Source organism: Triplophysa rosa, linkage group LG5, assembly GCF_024868665.1.
Source record: "Triplophysa rosa linkage group LG5, Trosa_1v2, whole genome shotgun sequence".
NCBI classification, from domain to species: Eukaryota; Metazoa; Chordata; class Actinopteri; order Cypriniformes; family Nemacheilidae; genus Triplophysa; species Triplophysa rosa.
In genome coordinates this window covers 27,576,932-27,595,462 of record NC_079894.1, presented here as the reverse complement: position 1 = coordinate 27,595,462, position 18,531 = coordinate 27,576,932, and the positions used below count along the sequence as shown (strand labels likewise).

The 18,531-nt window shown below is 43.8% G+C and overlaps 1 protein-coding gene across 3 annotated transcripts in view; it reads left to right on the top strand.

Moving 5' to 3' along the window:
* The window catches only part of pde1cb (phosphodiesterase 1C, calmodulin-dependent b), a 97,667-nt gene that overhangs the window by 31,868 nt on the left and 47,268 nt on the right, over positions 1-18,531 (top strand). Inside the window, exons 1-2 of one of the 3 annotated variants that reach the window (XM_057334608.1) lie at positions 4,031-4,400; positions 13,212-13,238. The exons of the other annotated variants lie outside the window; for them this stretch is intronic. Of the exons in view, the coding sequence (XP_057190591.1) occupies positions 4,300-4,400; positions 13,212-13,238 (128 nt within the window). The 5' untranslated portion in view covers positions 4,031-4,299. Of the gene's footprint in view, positions 1-4,030; positions 4,401-13,211; positions 13,239-18,531 lie in introns of those variants that run through there. 3 annotated transcript variants of the gene reach the window in all.

Sequence of the window (18,531 nt, the reverse complement as noted above, 5' to 3'; positions counted from 1 at the left end):
CAGTTAAGGTCTTTGCACATACAATCTGAAATTTTCGTATGCGTTTTTGGTATTTGGCTCTCGTTTATATGGTATCTGAATTGTTAAAAAAACGCCTCTCAAAATGCTTGCTACGGATGCGAAAAATGCAGAAAATCGAACCCGGTCCGAATTTTTTTATGATGGACGAAAATATCGGAGGCAGTGTGTAAATGTGATTGACACAACGTGAGGTCGTTTTTATTTTTTAACGTGCGGAAATTTCAGACTCAATGTGCAATGGGCTTTAGGCTAATAGTTTTTATGGTATAATAACCTTATTATTTAAGATTACATAGGTCAAACAACGAACAAACAAATAACTAGGCAATATTATTTATTTATTACTTTTTTGTGGTGGGTCCAGTAAATATTTGATCACTTGCCCGACCGGGCCAGTTGAAAAAATCCTTAGCGTTGAGCCTTGGAGAGGCTTGGCCTCTCGCCTGTCCACTTCTGCCAATACAATGTACATTACGTTTGCCAAATATTACATACAGTATATATATAGTATGTGTGTGTAATTAAGACAATATTTATCTTATAAGAAACAGAATTGACAGCAGCAGTCAGTGAAGTGCTCTTTGGCGTCTGGAAGTTGGCAGTCAAATGTTAATTTATAGACTCTGAAGTCCATCCTGAATGACTGGAATGATTCAGGTATTGATCAGCGAAGTGTCAGAATGTCTGGCTGATGTGCACTGTCGTTGGCAATTGTCGCTCAACAATGCAGATGCAAGTTTTTGGTTCTTTGCCGCACTTGCATGCTTGAGGTCTATAGCCATACTTTTAAAGGAGTCATCGGATGAAAATCCAAATTTTTCTGTGTTGAAGTGCTGTAATCGGGTCCCCGGTGCATCTAGCAACCCAGAAAACGTGAAAACAAGATCCCAGTAAGTTTTTTTTGATGAGCCTTTCCCTGCAAGCATGTTAGAAATCGAGCCATTCAGATTTCGCTCCTGTTGTGACGTAAAAGCAGGATTTTATTATAATATTACCGCCCCTTAATCTACACAATTCCACCCACAACGCTGCCGCCATTGTTGTTTTCACAAGCGACAGCGGTGTACGTGACGCCATGGCTAAAGGTCGTGGACAACATGTAATGTAGTCGCTGCACAGAGTCCAAACCTAGGAAGAGACAGGAGTGGATTTATTTTATTTTTAGTGGAAATCCCTCAGAAACCATAAGTAAAAACCTGCTTGTTTGCGCAAATCACTTCAAGCCAGAGTGCTTTATCAACCTGGGACAGTACAAGCAGGATTAGCTTCAAAGTTGTTCCTCAAGAGGGATCGAGACCGACTGAACGAGACAAAGCTGCCGATGCAAGTAATATTTATCAACAGTCTGAATTGACGTACATGTACCGTATATATATTAGGATAAGTTAGTTTTGTTTTAAACGTCTCAAATCATTCGTCCTTAGGCTCAAAAATCTGTCACAGCATACTACTTATGCTCTCACGTTGTGTGTGTAACGTTATAACTTGTCAACGACAAGCACCAAGTCCACGTAATTCAGCTGAGATCTGCAGGTGCGCATTCCGTGGATTTTAGGCGAGCATACACGCACAACGTGAGCGCTGTTTGCTGTGACGGATTGTTTAGTCTCCGGACGAATGATTTGAGACGTTTAAAACTAAACTAACCGCAGAGGAGCTCGGGAAACATAATTTAGCATGGCAGCAGTACTGCACATGTGTTGTGTTGACACGCCGGACAGAAGGGGGGTGGGGTGCGCTGTAACTCATTATCATTTAAAGAGACATGCACCCAAACGGGTTGCTGCGAGCATAGCCGTTTTTGACGAGGCAAAAAGGGTTTTGTTTACACAGCCATTGAGTGTTTTTAAGCAAAATATGTTCCAGACATTTCATGAAGACCCTAATAAATCATACCAACTTGTTGAAAGTGCTCATCCGATCAGTCCTTTAAGTCATATTTTGAAATTTTGAAATGAATTTTTAACTGCTAAATGAGGATTTTATGGAATTAAGATGCTAGTACTGTACTATTTTTTTTCAAGCTTTTTAAAATTATATTACTGTAATGAATAAAGTACAGAAATGCAAGTTGGTTCTAATTTCGACAGAGTAATGCACAAATACTAAAAGCCCAAACATATAAGGCAGGTACATCTAACTCAAATAATGTTAATAAAATAACAAAACAATTGTAACTAGCAAATATTCCAAGCATCTTTGTTTAAAAGTCTAATCTCATGGCTTTCTAGGAGAAACAAATTTGATATAAAATATGAGAAAGCAAGTTTACGATGGGTGAAATTCATTTCAACATCTAATCAAACTTTTGTAGTGATAAACTATACTGATCAGGGCTCCAGACTAACATTTTTTACTAGGAGCACTGTAGCCCCTGACTGAAATTTTTAGGAGCGCAATCAGAAAATATAGTAATGCTTTCTAAGTTTGCAACGTAATAGTACCACCTTAAAGGAGCTATATGTAATAATTTTACTGTATTAAATCAAAACAATACCTTCATATGTTCGTAGACATTTAGGAAACATGCTAAGTTCATACATTGGTTTGTCCAAAAAACAACGCTATAGCCAGTTATTCCACTCTGAAATGTGCGTTCCATTTGTTTCGACAGCGCGGTCGCCAACTGGCGACAATCACAGCATATTGCAGCAAACAACGATCTGGGACAGAGAGCAGATTCCACCCTTTCCGGTACTATTACGTTGCAAACTTAGAAAGCATTACTATATTTTTTTACAACTTACGAGAAGTAATATACAATTATATTACGGTTATTTAAATGAGACAGCAAAATGCAACCTCCAGAAACCTCTGAAATCGAATCGTAGTAATCGACTGGTTTAAAAATATCAGATCTGTGTGAGATGTCAGTCACCAAAACCGCAATCTCACAGAGCCAGACTTTTGATGTTTGACGTTTAGTCTGGTCCATTTTTCAGAAGCGAGCAATATGGTCCTACTTCAGACAATGGAACAGTATTAATTCTTAGCGAATGGTTTGAACAACACTGAAGGAATGTACAATGTAAATAGTTTATCTCTGTCCAAAATTATACATACAGATTATTTGACCTACATTTCTTAGAAAGAATATGATTATCTGATTCATCAAAAGTAAATCAGACGGTCAGTGATTGGTTTGTGGGTGTGTTCTGAGAGGATCGAGATAAACTCCATCAAACTCCTTCAACGTTTATTCACCAGAATGTTGTTTTCAAATTTCATGACGGCACAAATGTGTTTCTCATCTGTTAATGCTGAATGTGCGAGAGAATGTTTGTTTGTGTGAATGTTTTGTGTGTGTGTGTGCGTAAGACAGTGGCAAATTCGTCTAACAAACATTAAATCTCAGTTCTGTAAAAGATTAATCACTTTCATGCTCTTCAACTCTCGATTGAACGTCCCCCCTCTTTCTCTCTCTCTCTCTCTCTCTCTCTCTCTTTCTCTGTCTCTCGCTCTCTCTCTCTCTCTCTCTCTCTCTCTCTCTCTCTCTCTCTCTCTCTCTCTCACTCACACACACACACATCCCTTCTGTTTTCTTTCACCTGCATGATAAAGACACCCGGAGGGGAAAAATATTCACACTTGGTTTGCTTCGGTTTGAACCCGGGTTTGATTTGTGGTGGTCTTGTGTCATCAGCGTCAGAGCCCAAGTTCACAAACTGATTTCACACCAACAAAAAAAACCTTAATATTGAGGCAAAGAAGGACCACACCAAAAGCATCGTTTGGCTTGGATTTTTCATCTAGAATTTCTTTGAAGAAATAACAGTAAATCAGACAGTATAACAGTAAATCTCAGATAACACGCGTGCAGACTTCGTAGAAGACGCATTTTAGATTACTGAGGTTTTAAATTTGCTTTCCACTTAATCCCACTGATGTCTAGGAAAAGAATATTAAAGAGATGTCGTTGATTGTTTTTTCTTTGGGATTGAGAAACAGCATGTAGTTATTGATCAGGCTGCACACTGGGACCTTCATCGCTGGAGGCTTCAGTCTGTCTGCTCCACCTCCCCACCATCACTCATGAAATCACAAGTCTGGGTTAATCTGTGCTGCGCTGTATTTCTGAAAGAGGGGGAGCGAGAGAGAGAGAGAAGTGCAGCGTACGACACTGCAGTGCTATCACACACACAGTCCTGTGCTCTAACTCGGAGCGGAGCACATTCGAGTCACGGGCATGACATCTGCAGGGTCCTGAACACAACTGCTCTGAAGAGCGTTTCTCCTCTCGTCCGTCTCTGGGATTAAGTTTTTTCCTGCCTCAGCATCATGGAATCTCCCACCAGAGAGATCGAGGAGTTTGAAAGCACGTCGCTCAAGTATTTACAGCCGGACCAGATCGAGAAAATCTGGCTTCGATTGCGGGGACTGTAAGTATTTCAACAGGTTTTCTTGTCTTGTGTTTGTGTATGCAAAAGTATGTCCAGGTCACTTTTCACCACAAAAAGAAAAAATATACAAGGTCTTTCACAAAAAGCCTAAGCTTTTGTTTTTAGAATCAATCCCAGTTTTGCATGGTGCTGTTATTTTCATGAAAGTGAAGAACATCATCTTTATATTCTTTTCAATGTAACAAATCTGTATGTGATTCTTTTCCATTGCGTAAAAAATATTTTTAAAGGGATACTTCACCCAAAAATGAAAATTCTGTCATCATTTACTCACATTTGAGTCGTTCCAAATCTGTATAAATGTCTTTGTTCTGGTGAACACAGAGAAAGATATTTGTAAGAATGCTTATAACCAAACAGATCCCGCCCCCCGTTGACTTCCATAGTAGGAACACAGTAGGAACACCTTTAACATTACATTTGATTTTTGTTATTTTTAAACAAATTTTTGAATTATAATACAAATCAGTGGGGGCTATGCTTAATCATAGAAATAGCATTACAATGCAAATCTTTTCATTTTAGGTGAAATGTGATCCGAATGTGTTTTTTGACCATTTTTTGACATTCTCATGAAATCTGTTAATTTAAAATAAACACACGTCATAAATATTTACAGTAAATTTTCTGGACATTCTTATTGTCCTGTGACGTATTCATGCTTCAGGTGAAGTGTTTTGAGATTCTCTCAACACAGCGAACTGGTCACTTCAATGTATTTCAAATGCTTCTCATATTTTTATGAAAGAAATTCTTCCTCCGTAGACATAAACTCAATTCTTTGATGTCAATCAGTTTTTCTCTCTGGCTGTTATTGGTGGCTGGCGACTCTTCAGAAGTCTCTTATTGCTTCAAGACTCAGTGAATGAAATGCAATTTCCTCACAATGTGTGAAGATGAAAAGAGAAAGAGAGAGAGAGAGGAGAAAAGACAGAATAAAAGGCTTTTTACTTACCTATCCTTGCCTCTCCTCACAGACGGTTGAATGCATTAGTTGAACTCGTAGTTTTGTCAAGTTTTAAGAGATTTTGTGTCTTAGTTGTTAACATAAAATGTATTTATTTTTAATTGAATAACATACAAAAAATAACAGTTTGCATAAGGAAAAAAAAAATTGACATTGTTTTGATCTTTGTGTGGGTCACATAAGAATGTTTTAAAAACGGTTTATCATAACAAATGTTCTGTATAATATATATATATATATATATATATACATATTAAGAGTTTGGTTCCAAAACACTATAAATCCATTTTGATTAATCTGAGTAAAAATGTGTTTTCTTTACAAAGAAAGTGGCAAGATGAAAACCACTATTTTCTGTTTCAAAGTTTCACATAGCATCTTTAGGTTCTAGTAACATAAAAAATTCAAATCCAGATTTTGATTTTAAAAGACTTATTATAAAAACTGATCATTTTTTCCCCAAAATGCAATAAAGCCATGACAATTTTTTTTCAAAATGCAATAAATCCGTTGAATCAATATACAAGTTATTTTTCATAATGAAACTGTTGAAAATACACAACAAAGTGAGTTGATCCACATATGACAGCCTCTGAACTCAATACAATACTAATCTTACATACAGGCACTGGACTAAAAATACATTCAATCAGTCATCGCTCCTAAAATTCATTCAACGTGTCATCTTTGTAATGCTACAAATTACTGCCTCATTTTCTTAATCTCCTCACGTAAATTATTAGATTTCGATGGTTTACGTTTCTTCCCCACCGCAGAAACCAGCACAGGTTCATCAATGCCGTCACAATTATTCATTTTTTTGTTTGTTTGTTGAACACAAAGTACAAAGTAGATCAGGTAAAATAGGATGCCGACCGTATTCAGAGCGCCACCATTACTGTTTACAATGCGTGGAATGGTGTGCTGTGATTGGTTGAGCGGATATATCGCATTCTGCAGAGAAGTGAGACTGGCGTATATTGCGGTTTGGGGAAAAAGGGAGAAAACATGACAGAATAATAACACGGCAGATATCGCATTTTGCGTAAAATTAAAAAGTGACTTTTCAATACCGACCTGATACAATACTGATTTAGGCGGAAACGTACTCGGTTACTAACGTAACCTCAGTTCCCTGAGATACGGGAACGAGTACTGCGTAGCAGGACGCTATGGGGGAAAACTCCTTTTTCTCCGATGACTGAAGCTTTACAATAATGCAGTGAATACTGCACGGCCATTGGTGCATGCAAAGTAAAACTTTGAGCCAATGGCAGCGAAGCTGCACAGACCTATGGCGATGGCCCCCGCCAAAAAGGGCGGGGCTTATGGCTATATAAGCAGACACATCGCCGTAGGGTCCTCAGGTTACTTCGACTGAAGCGACAACCATATGCAGCTTGTAAGCACGGCCAGGAACGCAGTACTCATTCCCATATCTCAGGGAACCGAGGTTACGTTAGTAACCGAGCACGTTCCCTATCGATACTTAACTCGTACTGCGTAGCAGGACGCTATGGGGAACTAGTATAATCCCATCGTGCTACAAGAGGAACGAAAAACACCATATAATCCCAAAGCCGTGGCTCGAGGATGGGTATGAGGCAGGGAATCCTGCAGAACGCGGAAAAGCCAAGCTAATAGGTGGCCTAATCAGGTTAATTGTCCCAGTAGTGTGCTAGGCGCTGGTGTGGTTGAGGGCAACCACGGCCCAGCAGTAGTCTTAAGCAGAAAGGACCCGGGCCTGTATGGCCGGAACGTCCAGACTGTAGAATCTGGTAAATGTGGAAGGCGAAGCCCAGAAGGCCGCCGCACAAATATCCGCTATGGAGACTCCACTAGACCATGCCCAGGAAGAGGCGACACCTCTAGTAGAATGGGCCCTAACTTCCATGGGGCATTGAAGGCCCAAGGAAGAATATGCCAGCGCGATAGCCTCAACTATCCATTTAGATAGTCTATGCTTCGTGACCGGAGACCCTCTGGTGCGGTTGCCGAAGCAGACAAAAAGCTGTTCCGACTGCCTGAAGGGGGCGGAACGCTCAATGTAGATCTTAAGCGCTCTGACTGGACAGAGCAGATTCAGCTCCGGGTCCTGCTCGGAGGAGGGGAGCGCAGAAAGTGTCACTACCTGTGCTCTAAATGGAGTAGAGAGCACCTTAGGTACGTAACCATGTCTAGGTTTGAGGACTACCTTAGAGTCGTCAGGCCCAAACTCAAGACAGGAGGGGCTCACAGAGAGCGCCTGTAGATCGCCCACACGTTTTACCGATGCTAATGCTAGCAGCAGAGCGGTTTTAAGCATTAAGGGACGGAGGTCCACAGACTGCAGAGGCTCGAAGGAAGGACCCTTCAGAGCTCTTAACACCGTGGGCAGATCCCATATGGGAACGGTGAGGTGGCGAGGAGGGCGTAGCCGCCTGGAACCCTTCAAGAAGCGAATGACCAAGTCGTTCTTTCCCACTCCTTGGCCCGCTACGGGGGCATGAGAAGCTGCAATTGCTGACACATTGACAACCTTGACCTTGAGCGTGGAAGGGGAGCGGCCCTTATCCAACAGTTCTTGCAGGAAGGACAGAATTAGTGCTATGTCACAGGATTCTGGGTCTGCGCCGCGGGTTGTACACCAGGCGGAGAAGACAGACCACTTGAGGGTATAGAGTCGTCTTGTAGACGGAGCTCTAGCCTGTGATATCGTGTTCATGACACTCTCGGGGAGGACCGTAGGCTCCCGTCGAGAGGCCAAAGGTGCAGAGCCCACAGCTCTGGCTGGGGGTGCCAAATCGTGTTGCCTGCCTGAGAGAGGAGGTCCCGTCTCAGGGGAATAGGCCACGGGGCTTCTACGAGCAGCTGAGACAGTTCCGCAACCCAAGGCTGGGTCTTCCAGAGTGGGGCTAGGAACAGCACCTTGTGCGCCTGTTCTCTGATCCTCCTGATCGTCTGTGGTATGAGAGCGATCGGGGGGAAGGCATAGAGGAGCCGGTTGGGCCAGTTGTGGGCCAAGGTGTCCCTGTCCTTCGAAAAATAGGTTGGGCAATGAGTGTTGTCTGTTGAGGCAAAAAGGTCGATTTCTGCCTTTCCGAAGACTTCCCAAATTTTCTGAACTGACTTGGGGTGGAGCGTCCATTCCTCTGAAGGGACGTTGCTCCGAGATAGCATATCTGCTCCCTGGTTCAGTCTGCCCGGCACATGAGTTGCCCTTAGTGAGTGCAGATTGCACTGAGCCCACTCCAAAAGGCGAAGTACCAGGGAAAAAAGGCATCTTGAGGAGAGGCCTCCTTGGTGATTTATGTAGGACACCACTGTCATGCTGTCCGATCGGACTAAGACGTTGCGGTCCCGTAAGACCGGCAGGAAGTGGCGAAGAGCCAGCCATACTGCCTACATTTCTAGGCAGTTGATGTGCAGGCCCTCTTCCTGAATCGACCAGTGGCCGAAGGCCGGTGTGCCATCGCACAGAGCCCCCCAACCCGTGTTGGAGGCGTCTGTTTTGACCACCTTTCATCTGCATGTTGTGCCCAGGGGGACACCCTGCTCCAACCAAAGAGGATTCCTCTATGGGGCTAGAGCTGTTACACAGACCTGATCCACCCAGACGCGTAGGCGTCCAAGACGCCAAGCGTATGGGGGAACTCTCGGTTTCAGCCAGTACTGCAGCGGTCGCATCCGAAGAACGCCCAACTGCAGTACTTGAGACGCGGAGACCATGAGACCCAGCATCTTCTGAAACACCTTGAGGGGACATGGCGCTCCGGGTGTAAAAGAGGCCGCGAGCTGCTGAATGGCTAGGGCACCGTCTGGCGCGATTCTGACCGTATCAAAAACCGCCCCCAGGAACGAAATCCGTTGGCTGGGGGACAGAGCGCTTTTGGCAAGGTTGATCCTGAGCCCCAGGCATTCCAGGTGGCTGAGGAGGAGGGACCTGTGGGACCTTAGCTCTTCCTCTGACTGTGCTAGAACAAGCCAGTCGTCGAGGTAGTTCAGAATGCGGATTCCCGTCTGCCTGAGAGGGGATAGAGCCGCGTCCATGCACTTCGTGAAAGTGCGAGGAGCTAGAGACAGTCTGAATGGAAGGACCATGTATTGATATGCAACCCCTTCATAGGCGAATCTCAAGAATCGTCTGTGATGGGGGCTATCTGGATGTGGAAGTTTGCATCTTTCAGATCCAGGGAGAAGAACCAGTCCCCTGGGCATATTTGCGAGAGGATCTGTTTCAGTGTAATCATTCTGAAACGCCGTTTCATAAGGGCGTGGTTCAGATGTCTGAGATCGAGGATGGGGCGGAGACGGCCATCCTTTTTGGGTACGAGGAAGTAGCAACTGTAGAAGCCTGACTCGGTTTGATCTGGAGGAACCGGTTCTATGGCTCCTTTGTCCAGTATGTTCCCCAACTCTGTGCGCAGAATGTGTGAATTCGCGCTCTGAACTCGGGTGGTGATCACCCCGCGGAACCGCAGGGTCTGCGAGCGAATTGGAGTGAATATCCTCAAGATATTATCCCCATTACCCAATCCGGTACCCCGGGGATGGCCCGCCAGACCTCGGCCTGTATGGCAAGGGGTTGAATGCATTGGGGAGGTATGCTGCCTTTCGGGGGCTTGACTCCCGTGGAGAGTGGAAGAGAAAGGTTGCTCTTTTTCTGACAATGTTTGTGTTTTATATAAGTGCCCGCTATAACAGCGGTGGGTTGTGCGGGTGTTAGAACAGACCCGGTGTTCACATTGTGGAACACAGAACGGGGTGTTTGGGTGCACAAAAGAGCCTTCTTTGAAGGAGGTCCAGCCGCACCGAGACACGGTCCCTTCCTCTTTCTTTCCTCGGTCTCAGGATGGTGCCTGAGGCGCAGGGTCCAGCGTGATCTTTGGCCGGGGTCCCTGATGCTGAGGGTGGGGGAAACGTTTCCCGGAGCAAGATCGTTGACGTGTCTCAGCTCCTGTCACCTTCTGGGCAGCGGGGGCCGTGGCTTTCACCGGCTGCTGAGTCGGCGCTGGCTTGGGGCGAGCCGACACAGGTCTGGATCCGGGTCTCTTGGGCAGGAAGTGCTCCATGGCCTGCGAAGATTTCTGCGGAAATAGGAGCATCGAGGAAGGGGACCTTGTCCACTTCCTTGATCTCTGTGAGCGTCAGCCACAGATGGCGCTCGAGTACCACGTGACTGGCCATCGATCTGCCGCAGTTCTTTGAAGGGCGCGATATTGGTACCGGACTCGTCTATGCCCTGGAGGAGTTTGGCCTGGTACACTTGAAGCACTGCCATGGAATGCAATGCTGAAGCCGCTTGGCCAGCGGACGAGAATGCGCGTCCAGCGAGGGCCGAGGTGGTTTTGCATGGCTTAGAGGGATGAGCCGCTTTTGCCGTCCAACCAATGGTCGAGGGCGGACACAGATGTGCGGCCACCAACTCATCCAGGGGAGGCAGCTTCTCAAATCCTTTTTCCTCTGTGCCGTCAACCGAGGTGAGAGCGGAGGAAGAAGAGGGTCGTAGATTGGCCGAGTAGGGGGCGCGCCATGACCTGGTGAGTTCATCGTGAACCTCCGGGAAGAACGGTGAAGTCCGCTGACGAGGGGCTTGGCGGCGCCCCGGCAGGAAACATTCGTCCAGGTGGCTGCGACCAGGTTACTCCGGAGAGGACCACTCTAAGCCCAGCTCCTCCACAGCCTTAGTAAGGACCCGAAAAAGCTCGGAATTCAGACCCGGCGTGGGTTCGCTGTGCTCTATAGACGGCAGGGGGGCGGGGTCGAAAACCGAGCCCGACAGCTCCTCCTCGTCTGAAGCCGCTAACGACATGCTGTCATCTTCCTCGAATTCGCTTCCGCCAAACGAGACAGGACGCCGGCGGACGCTGGTCGGCCTGGGAAAAACGAACCGGCGAAATTTCTCTCTGTGGAGAAGGCGAGGCATGCTGAGGGGATGTGAGCTCGCTCTTCCCCGAGTGCTTAGTTCCTCTACCCTGCTGCTTCGTCTCCGTAGAGTGAAGCGGGAGGGATCGAGAAGCGGATTCGCTCTCTGAAAAGAAAGCTATCCACGAGCGCAGAGAGGAGAGACTCATGCTCTCGCAATGAGGGCATTCCGTCTCTCTGAGTGCGTCTTGAGCGTGGGAAACTCCCAAGCATGAGACGCACTCGCCGTGACCATCTGCGGCAAGCAGGGATAACCCACACGAATGACAGTGACGGCGCGGCATTTGCAACAACGCCGCAGGAAATTTGCTCAGGAAATTTGCTCTGGAAATTTGCTTTTTAGAGCTTTGCCAGATGGCGGCAGGGAAAAGGAACCAGCGCTGCTGAAAAGCCAGCGAAATCGCTGAGCAGAGAGGTCCAGTCCGCTGCAATGCTTTTTTGACGGCGAAGCTATCAGTCCGAGTAGCGTGAGGACCCTACGGCGATGTGTCTGCTTATATAGCCATAAGCCCCACCCTTTTTGGCGGGCGCCATTGCCATAGGTCCGTGCAGTTTCGCTGCCATTGGCTCAAAGTTTTACTTTGCACGCACCAATGGTTGTGCAGTATTCACTGAGTTATTGTAAAGCTTCAGTCATCGGAGAAAAAGGAGTTTTCCCCCATAGCGTCCTGCTACGCAGTACGAGTGAAGTATTGATAGGGAACTCATTTTTTTTAAATGGCGTTTATCGCGTTTTGGAACCAAACTCTTCTTATATAAAACGTCAAGATTTTTGCGAGGAACCCAAAATCTAATAATCATATTTAAATATATATAAGAACATGGTAATGTTGGGAAAGAGCAGCTTATCAAATGAAACTTTGCAACAAAATGACAGTTTTCATTTTTTAGGAACTTGTTCTGTCTAATCTGCATCACTGCCTTTGCTCATTTTGGACTGCTGCCCGTCACAGAATGTCAGTCCAGTCCACAGGATGTTAAGTTGTTTTGCGTGTTTCAGTTATGAAAATGAAGCTGTTGCGGATAAATGTAGATGTTAAAGATTTCCCGCAGCTTGACTGTAAATCTATCAACATTAATCTTACGGGAAAGCTTTGAGCGTGCGCAGCTGTCGCATACGTGGATGTGGTTATGCACGTGCCCTTGTGTGCATACAACAGCTTAATGTTGTGAGGGAGCAATCAGGGCCGTGTTCAGAGACTTAAAAGAGAATATAGACAGAGAACGAGAGAGAGAGTTTGCACGGAGCAATTACAGGGGCTGGTGATGTGGTGGCTTACGGCAGAGACGCGTAATGAATGGGCGTCCGTCTTTCTGTGCGCTGACTAATTGCTTCACTGTCCTTATGTTCTTAATGGTCTTTAGAGGAAATTCACGTATATATGGGCTGTTAGCAACAAGCCATTGTAAACATACCAGAGACAGTGATGCTTTAAAATAGCCTACAGTAGAGGTTTAAGGTAGTCTTTGTCTTAAGGAATAGTTCACCCAACAGTGAAATTGTTTCATCATTTATTCTCATGTCATTACAAACCTGTATGACTTTCTTCTGCGGAAAAAAGAACGTTGGACCCCATTAACTTTCAAATTATGGACACAAAACCACAGACATTTTTCAACATATCTTTTGTGTTCTGCAGAAGAAAGTCATAAAGATTTGGAATGACATGAGGATGAGTACATTTTTATATTGATTCATTGTGTGACATATTATGAACTTTTTAGTTTTTTTTTAATGCATCTGCATTTGTTAAACATGTTAAAAAATTCACATGCGTTCTGCACTTTGGTTCTTAAAAATAATAAAAAAGCTTCAGCACCAGTTTAGTTGATCTCGTTGCATCTGAAATCATTTGTCCTTTGGTTCTTATTGTACACGGAATAAAATCTAATGCAATTTTATTTCTTTTATATTACAGGAGGAAATACAAGAAAACTTCACAGAGGTAAGACAATGGAGATCTACGGCGTGCTGAAGTTCCTGCGGGTCCTCTCTGACATCTAGAGCACTTTCAACACATTAAATCAGAGTTGCCCTAAAGTTTGAAATGTGTTTTTCATTTGTTTGTTGTGTAAGTGAAATTCACATTCTTCTCTTATTCATTTATTGTAATGCTACTGGTTTCTAGCGGCTCCAAAATGGTTTCGTGATCCTTATCTCAGACCAGTTCTCAATGACTGGTAGACCAGCTGACATCATAAACTAGCTTGAACCAGCTTTTCATAACCAACTTTTGTAATCTGCCATATGTGCCATTTCACAATGAGACCAAGAATGTATAAATATGGCCAGCTTTAACTTCATGTTGACTTGGGGTTGGTTTTAACTACATTTGAAGAATTATGTAAACTTGAGATATGTACAAATCCTGTGCAAAGATACAGCAGGTATTTACATTTGTAAGTTTATAGGAACGAAGGCAGGGGCGGCATTAGTGTTCGGCATCACAGAAACATCTGTAGAAACGTGTTTTGGCCTGTGCTGAGCACAATTATGAGTGAGAAGAGGTGGAAAGATGGATAATAGAGAATCAAAGATGTCAGGAAAACCAGTGCTGAGAGATATGGTGAAAGAGAGAGCGAGAGGGTTAATCCTGCTCTAATATTAGATTAGTGTGGGTTTAATTGGGGGGGGGGGCTCAGTGGAGACTTTCCTCTGTTAACGGAGGGAGGGAGGACTTCCTGTGCAGCTCCCATTTGATTGACGGCTCAATGGGGTTCTGGGTAATTATGGCAGGCTAATTGGCTGCAGAGCATTCTGGGACTCTGTCATTACAGACGCAACAGGACGGTTACAAACATGTGTGTGAAAATACACACACACGCATAGAAAAGTAGATGAGGAGTATTGTTTGAGGATCTTTGAAAGAAATGGAGATACTGAATATTTATTTAATCTTTCACAGCCATTAAGAGACCATTTTAAAATGATATTCAGTTTTTTTATTTTCTATTTATGTGTTTAGCTATTTGTTTCATTCAGTGGACTATTAACAATATTTCTCCTAAATTTCAAATGAAAAATATTGTTTCTATTTGCAGAAAATGAAAACTAACCGAAAAAGTAAAATCAAAATAATGTATTTTTTCAGACCTCAAAAAATGATTTTTTATGTGATAACCTGGACTTTTCTCACAGTTTTCATGGTTTGATTTTGTTGAAATTCAACAGACACTGGACTGAAATTGACACAATACATCTAGAAATGCTGATTAAATGAACATTCAAAATGATGTCTTATCTTTTATTCCACGGCTATTGATGTGCCAGGAGAACATGAACGTTTAAGATTCTTGAAGCTGTCTAGAGTTTCTTCATTGGGTTCTGCCAGTATCTGAGGAAGCTTAGTTGATGGTGTTGTGAGAATCTATTCATTTTTACAGTTAATAATGTTAATAATGTAGACTGTCAACAGTCCTCACACCTGGAGATCTTTGAGTAAACACAGGCTGTAAATCCAGAATGATAATAAATGCAGAAATAATGAGCGCAGAGTGGCGACGGCAGACGGTCAGAGAAGGTCAAGAGAAGAGCGACGGGCTAATTCGGTCCGAACACCTGCATGTAAATGACACCAGACATCGCACACACTTCACACGAGATCCTAAAGAGCCACTCGACTTCCTCATTGATGATAAGAGCCTTGAACCGTGTGTGTATGTGTGAGATGCTTTAAAAGCCTCAGAGATCCACAGTGTTTACATTTCTTGGCCCACTTATAGCTTATTTATACCGTAGTTATCTGTGCATATTAAACTGGGATCAGGAGATGACATCACTTTTGACATTTTGCGTAACGAGTGAAGAAGATTGATTGGATATTGTTTTGGATGAACTAGTTGTGTTGGGAATGGCAGGGCTAGTGGCATGTGTTACATTTACACATCTGGCAGATGCTTTCATCCTTCATTCAAGCTATACATTTTTTATCAGTGTGTGTGTTCCCTGTGAACTGAACCCGTGACCTTTGAGCTGCTAACGCAGTACCAACAAAGCTACAGGAACTCTGTGTGTTGCATTACACAGATCCATTTCAATTGCATTCCTCTGTTCTCTGATGCCCCTCCCACTTTTCTGTCCTCCCCTTTCAATTCTGTCTTTCTACATATCTCCACTTCTGTCTGTCTGCTTGGCCTGTCAGGTGCTCTTGTGTGTGTCAGCTGAGGCCGGCTCTGTGTAATTGTGGTAATCGTACTGAGTTGCTTTGTGGGAGCAGGTGCGGGACCACCCCCAGCAATCCATTGTAGAGCGCCCCCTACTCTCATCGGCATATTTATCATTGCACAGAGGTCTTAAATTTGGCAAAGGTTTGTGTAGAATGGATATATTTAGGTTATTCAGATATTTATTTATGTATGGAAGTTTATGCTCTTTAAAACCTTTACAGTACATTATTTGCACAATATATTATTACTTATGAAACTTTATGATATCTTAGTTTTTTTAACATCTAGCAAATATATGTGCTTCTCATGTTTGTGCCTGTTAGACTCACCACATCTTAAAGTCTTACTTATAATAATTTAAATATTATCAAACAGTTAATTGATCATTTAACATGTTGTAACAGAGAAATGTTTTATTACATTTCTCTTTATTACAGAGAAACTTTATTATATTCAGAATTGGCATGGTACCGGTCAAAAGTTTGTTAGTTTTTCCATCTATTAGAATAATAGTTAACTCATCAAAACTGTAGAGTTGGAAAATAAACCAGAAGCATCTCAAATAAATCAAAACTTCCATCTTTCTATCTTCCATATTTTGACTAGAATTTAATTTACAGGGGTCATATGACATGGCTTAAACAAATATTATTGTTTGTTTTAGATGTAATGTAATGTGTATACACGATTTAATGTTCAAAAACGCTGTATTTTCCACATACCGTGCATGGTTGTATCTCCTCTTTGCCCCGCCTCTCTGAAACGCGTGGATTTTTAAGAAAGCTCTTCGCTCTGAAAAGATTTTTTCTTCAGAAAAATTTTTTTTAGACTGGTTTGAAAGTTTTGAGTTCTGACACTAAGTTTGTTTTCATAAAACATCGAAGTAATTTTAAAAGAATAACAATGAAAAATGTCTTTCATGATATGGCCTTTAAAAAGGTGTTTTGTGTTGGCATTTGTTAAAGATTGCTTATCACAGGCAGTTTCTGCCAATCTCATATTAATCTTGAGTGCCTATACAGTACATTTACATTTAGTCATTTAGCAGACACTTTTATCCAAAGCAACTTACAGAGAGTTCAGGGAGGAATAAAGCGATAGGTCTATGTCATACAGGAGCAATAATACAATAGGTGCTAATACCAAGTTACTAGTTTTCACAAAAGCCAGAACAATACTGTACCTGTTGAGAGAAAGAGAGAGGGTTAGTTTTGTTTTATTTATTTGTCTGTCACATATTCACAGAAGAGATGGGTTTTAAGTAGTTTTTTGAATGTTGTGAGAGAAGTGGTTGACCGGACTGAGTTAGGAAGAATGTTCCACCAGTAAGGAGTTGTGATGGAGAATGAGCGGGAAAGCGATTTACTGCCCTTTTGAGAAGGCAATACAAAATGCCACTGGTTTGCTGAACGCAGGGTTCTTGATGGGGTTTAGGAGTGTAGGAGGGTTTGAAAGGATGTTGGTGCAGATCCAGTGATAGTCCTGTAGGCAAGCATTAGTGACTTGAATCTGATACGGGCTTCAACGGTAGCCAGTGGAGGGAGATGAAAAGGGGCGTCTCATGAGCCCTTTTGGGCTCTTGGAAAACGAGGTGTGCTGCTGCGTTCTGAACCAGCTGGAGTGGTTTGATAGCCTTTGCAGGAAGACCAGCAAGGAGAGCATTGCAATAGTCCAACCTCAAGATTATAAGGACAAGGAGTTTTGTTGCATGCTCAGTGAGATAGGGTCTAACCTTTCAATAAGGCAAATCGGCATGACCGCGTTGTCTTTGCAATGTGATCATTGAAGGACAGCTGGTCATCAAATATGACTCTGAGGTTCCTGGCTGTTTTGGAAGGAGTGATTGTGGTATTGCCAAGTTGGATGGTGAGATCGTGTTGCACCGTGGGGTGTGCCAGAAATACATGTAGTTCTGTTTTGACAGGGTTCAGCTGGAGGTGATGCTCTTTTATCCAAGCCGAGATGTCTTCTAGGCAGGCTGTAACGCGAGCTGCTACAGTGGTATTGCCTGGGTGAAATGAGATGTAAATCTGGGTGTCGTCAGCATAACAGTGATATGAGAAGCCGTGTGCCTGTATGATGGGTCCCAAGGATGTTGTGTAGATGGAGAAAAGGAGTGGTCCAAGCACCGATCCCTGAGGGACCCCAGCGGTCATGTGGTGAGCAGTGGACAGTGAGCCCCTCTGACACCCTGAAGGATCTGCCGGAGAGGTAGGATATGAACCAGCGGAGAGGAGTGCCTGAGATTTCTAGTGATTCAGCGCTGCAGATAAGTCTAGCAGAATCAGGACAGAGGATTTAGATTCCGCCTTGGCTAGCCGCATTGCTTCTGTGACCGATAGCAGTGCAGTCTCAGTGGAGTGGTTTGTTTTGAAGCCGGACTGCTTGTCGCCCAGTAGTTTATTCTGGGATAGGAAGAATAGAGTTTTCGCAATAAATGGGAGAAGAGAGACAGGTCTGTAACTGTCGGTAATAGAGGGGTCCAATGTGGGTTTCTTAAGTAGGGGCGTAACCTGGGCCTGTTTGAATGTGGATCGGAAAGTGCTGGTGAGCAGGGAGGTGTTGATGATGTGTGTGAGTGCTGATGTGAGTGTGCTGGATATGGCCTGAAGGAGATGGGAGGGGATTGGGTCGAGGGAACAGGTGGTGGGATGGCTGGAGAGAAGTCTGGTGACTTCAGTGTCAGTAAGTGGGGCGAAAGAGGAGAGTTCAGTGTTTGAAGTGAGGGTAGTGTGTACCGAGGTCTGAGGTGCTGAAATTTGTTTGCTGATGGTTGATGTTTTATAAGTCAGTGTTAAAAAAGTTGCCGAGTGTTAAGTGCATTACTCACCCTGGTGGTATAGAAAGATGTTTTAGCAGTGGTAATACCAGCAGAAAAAGAGGAGAGTGGTGACTGGTGGTCCCTTAGGTCAGCAGGATTCTTGGTCTTGCGCCATTTCCTTTCAGCAGCCCTGAGTGTATTCCGTTGTTCACGGAGGATGTCAGACAGCCAGGGGCAGGTGGGGGTGGCGCGAGCAGGTCTAAAGGACAGATGACAAAGGTTATCTAGACAAGATGTAAGTGTTGAGCATA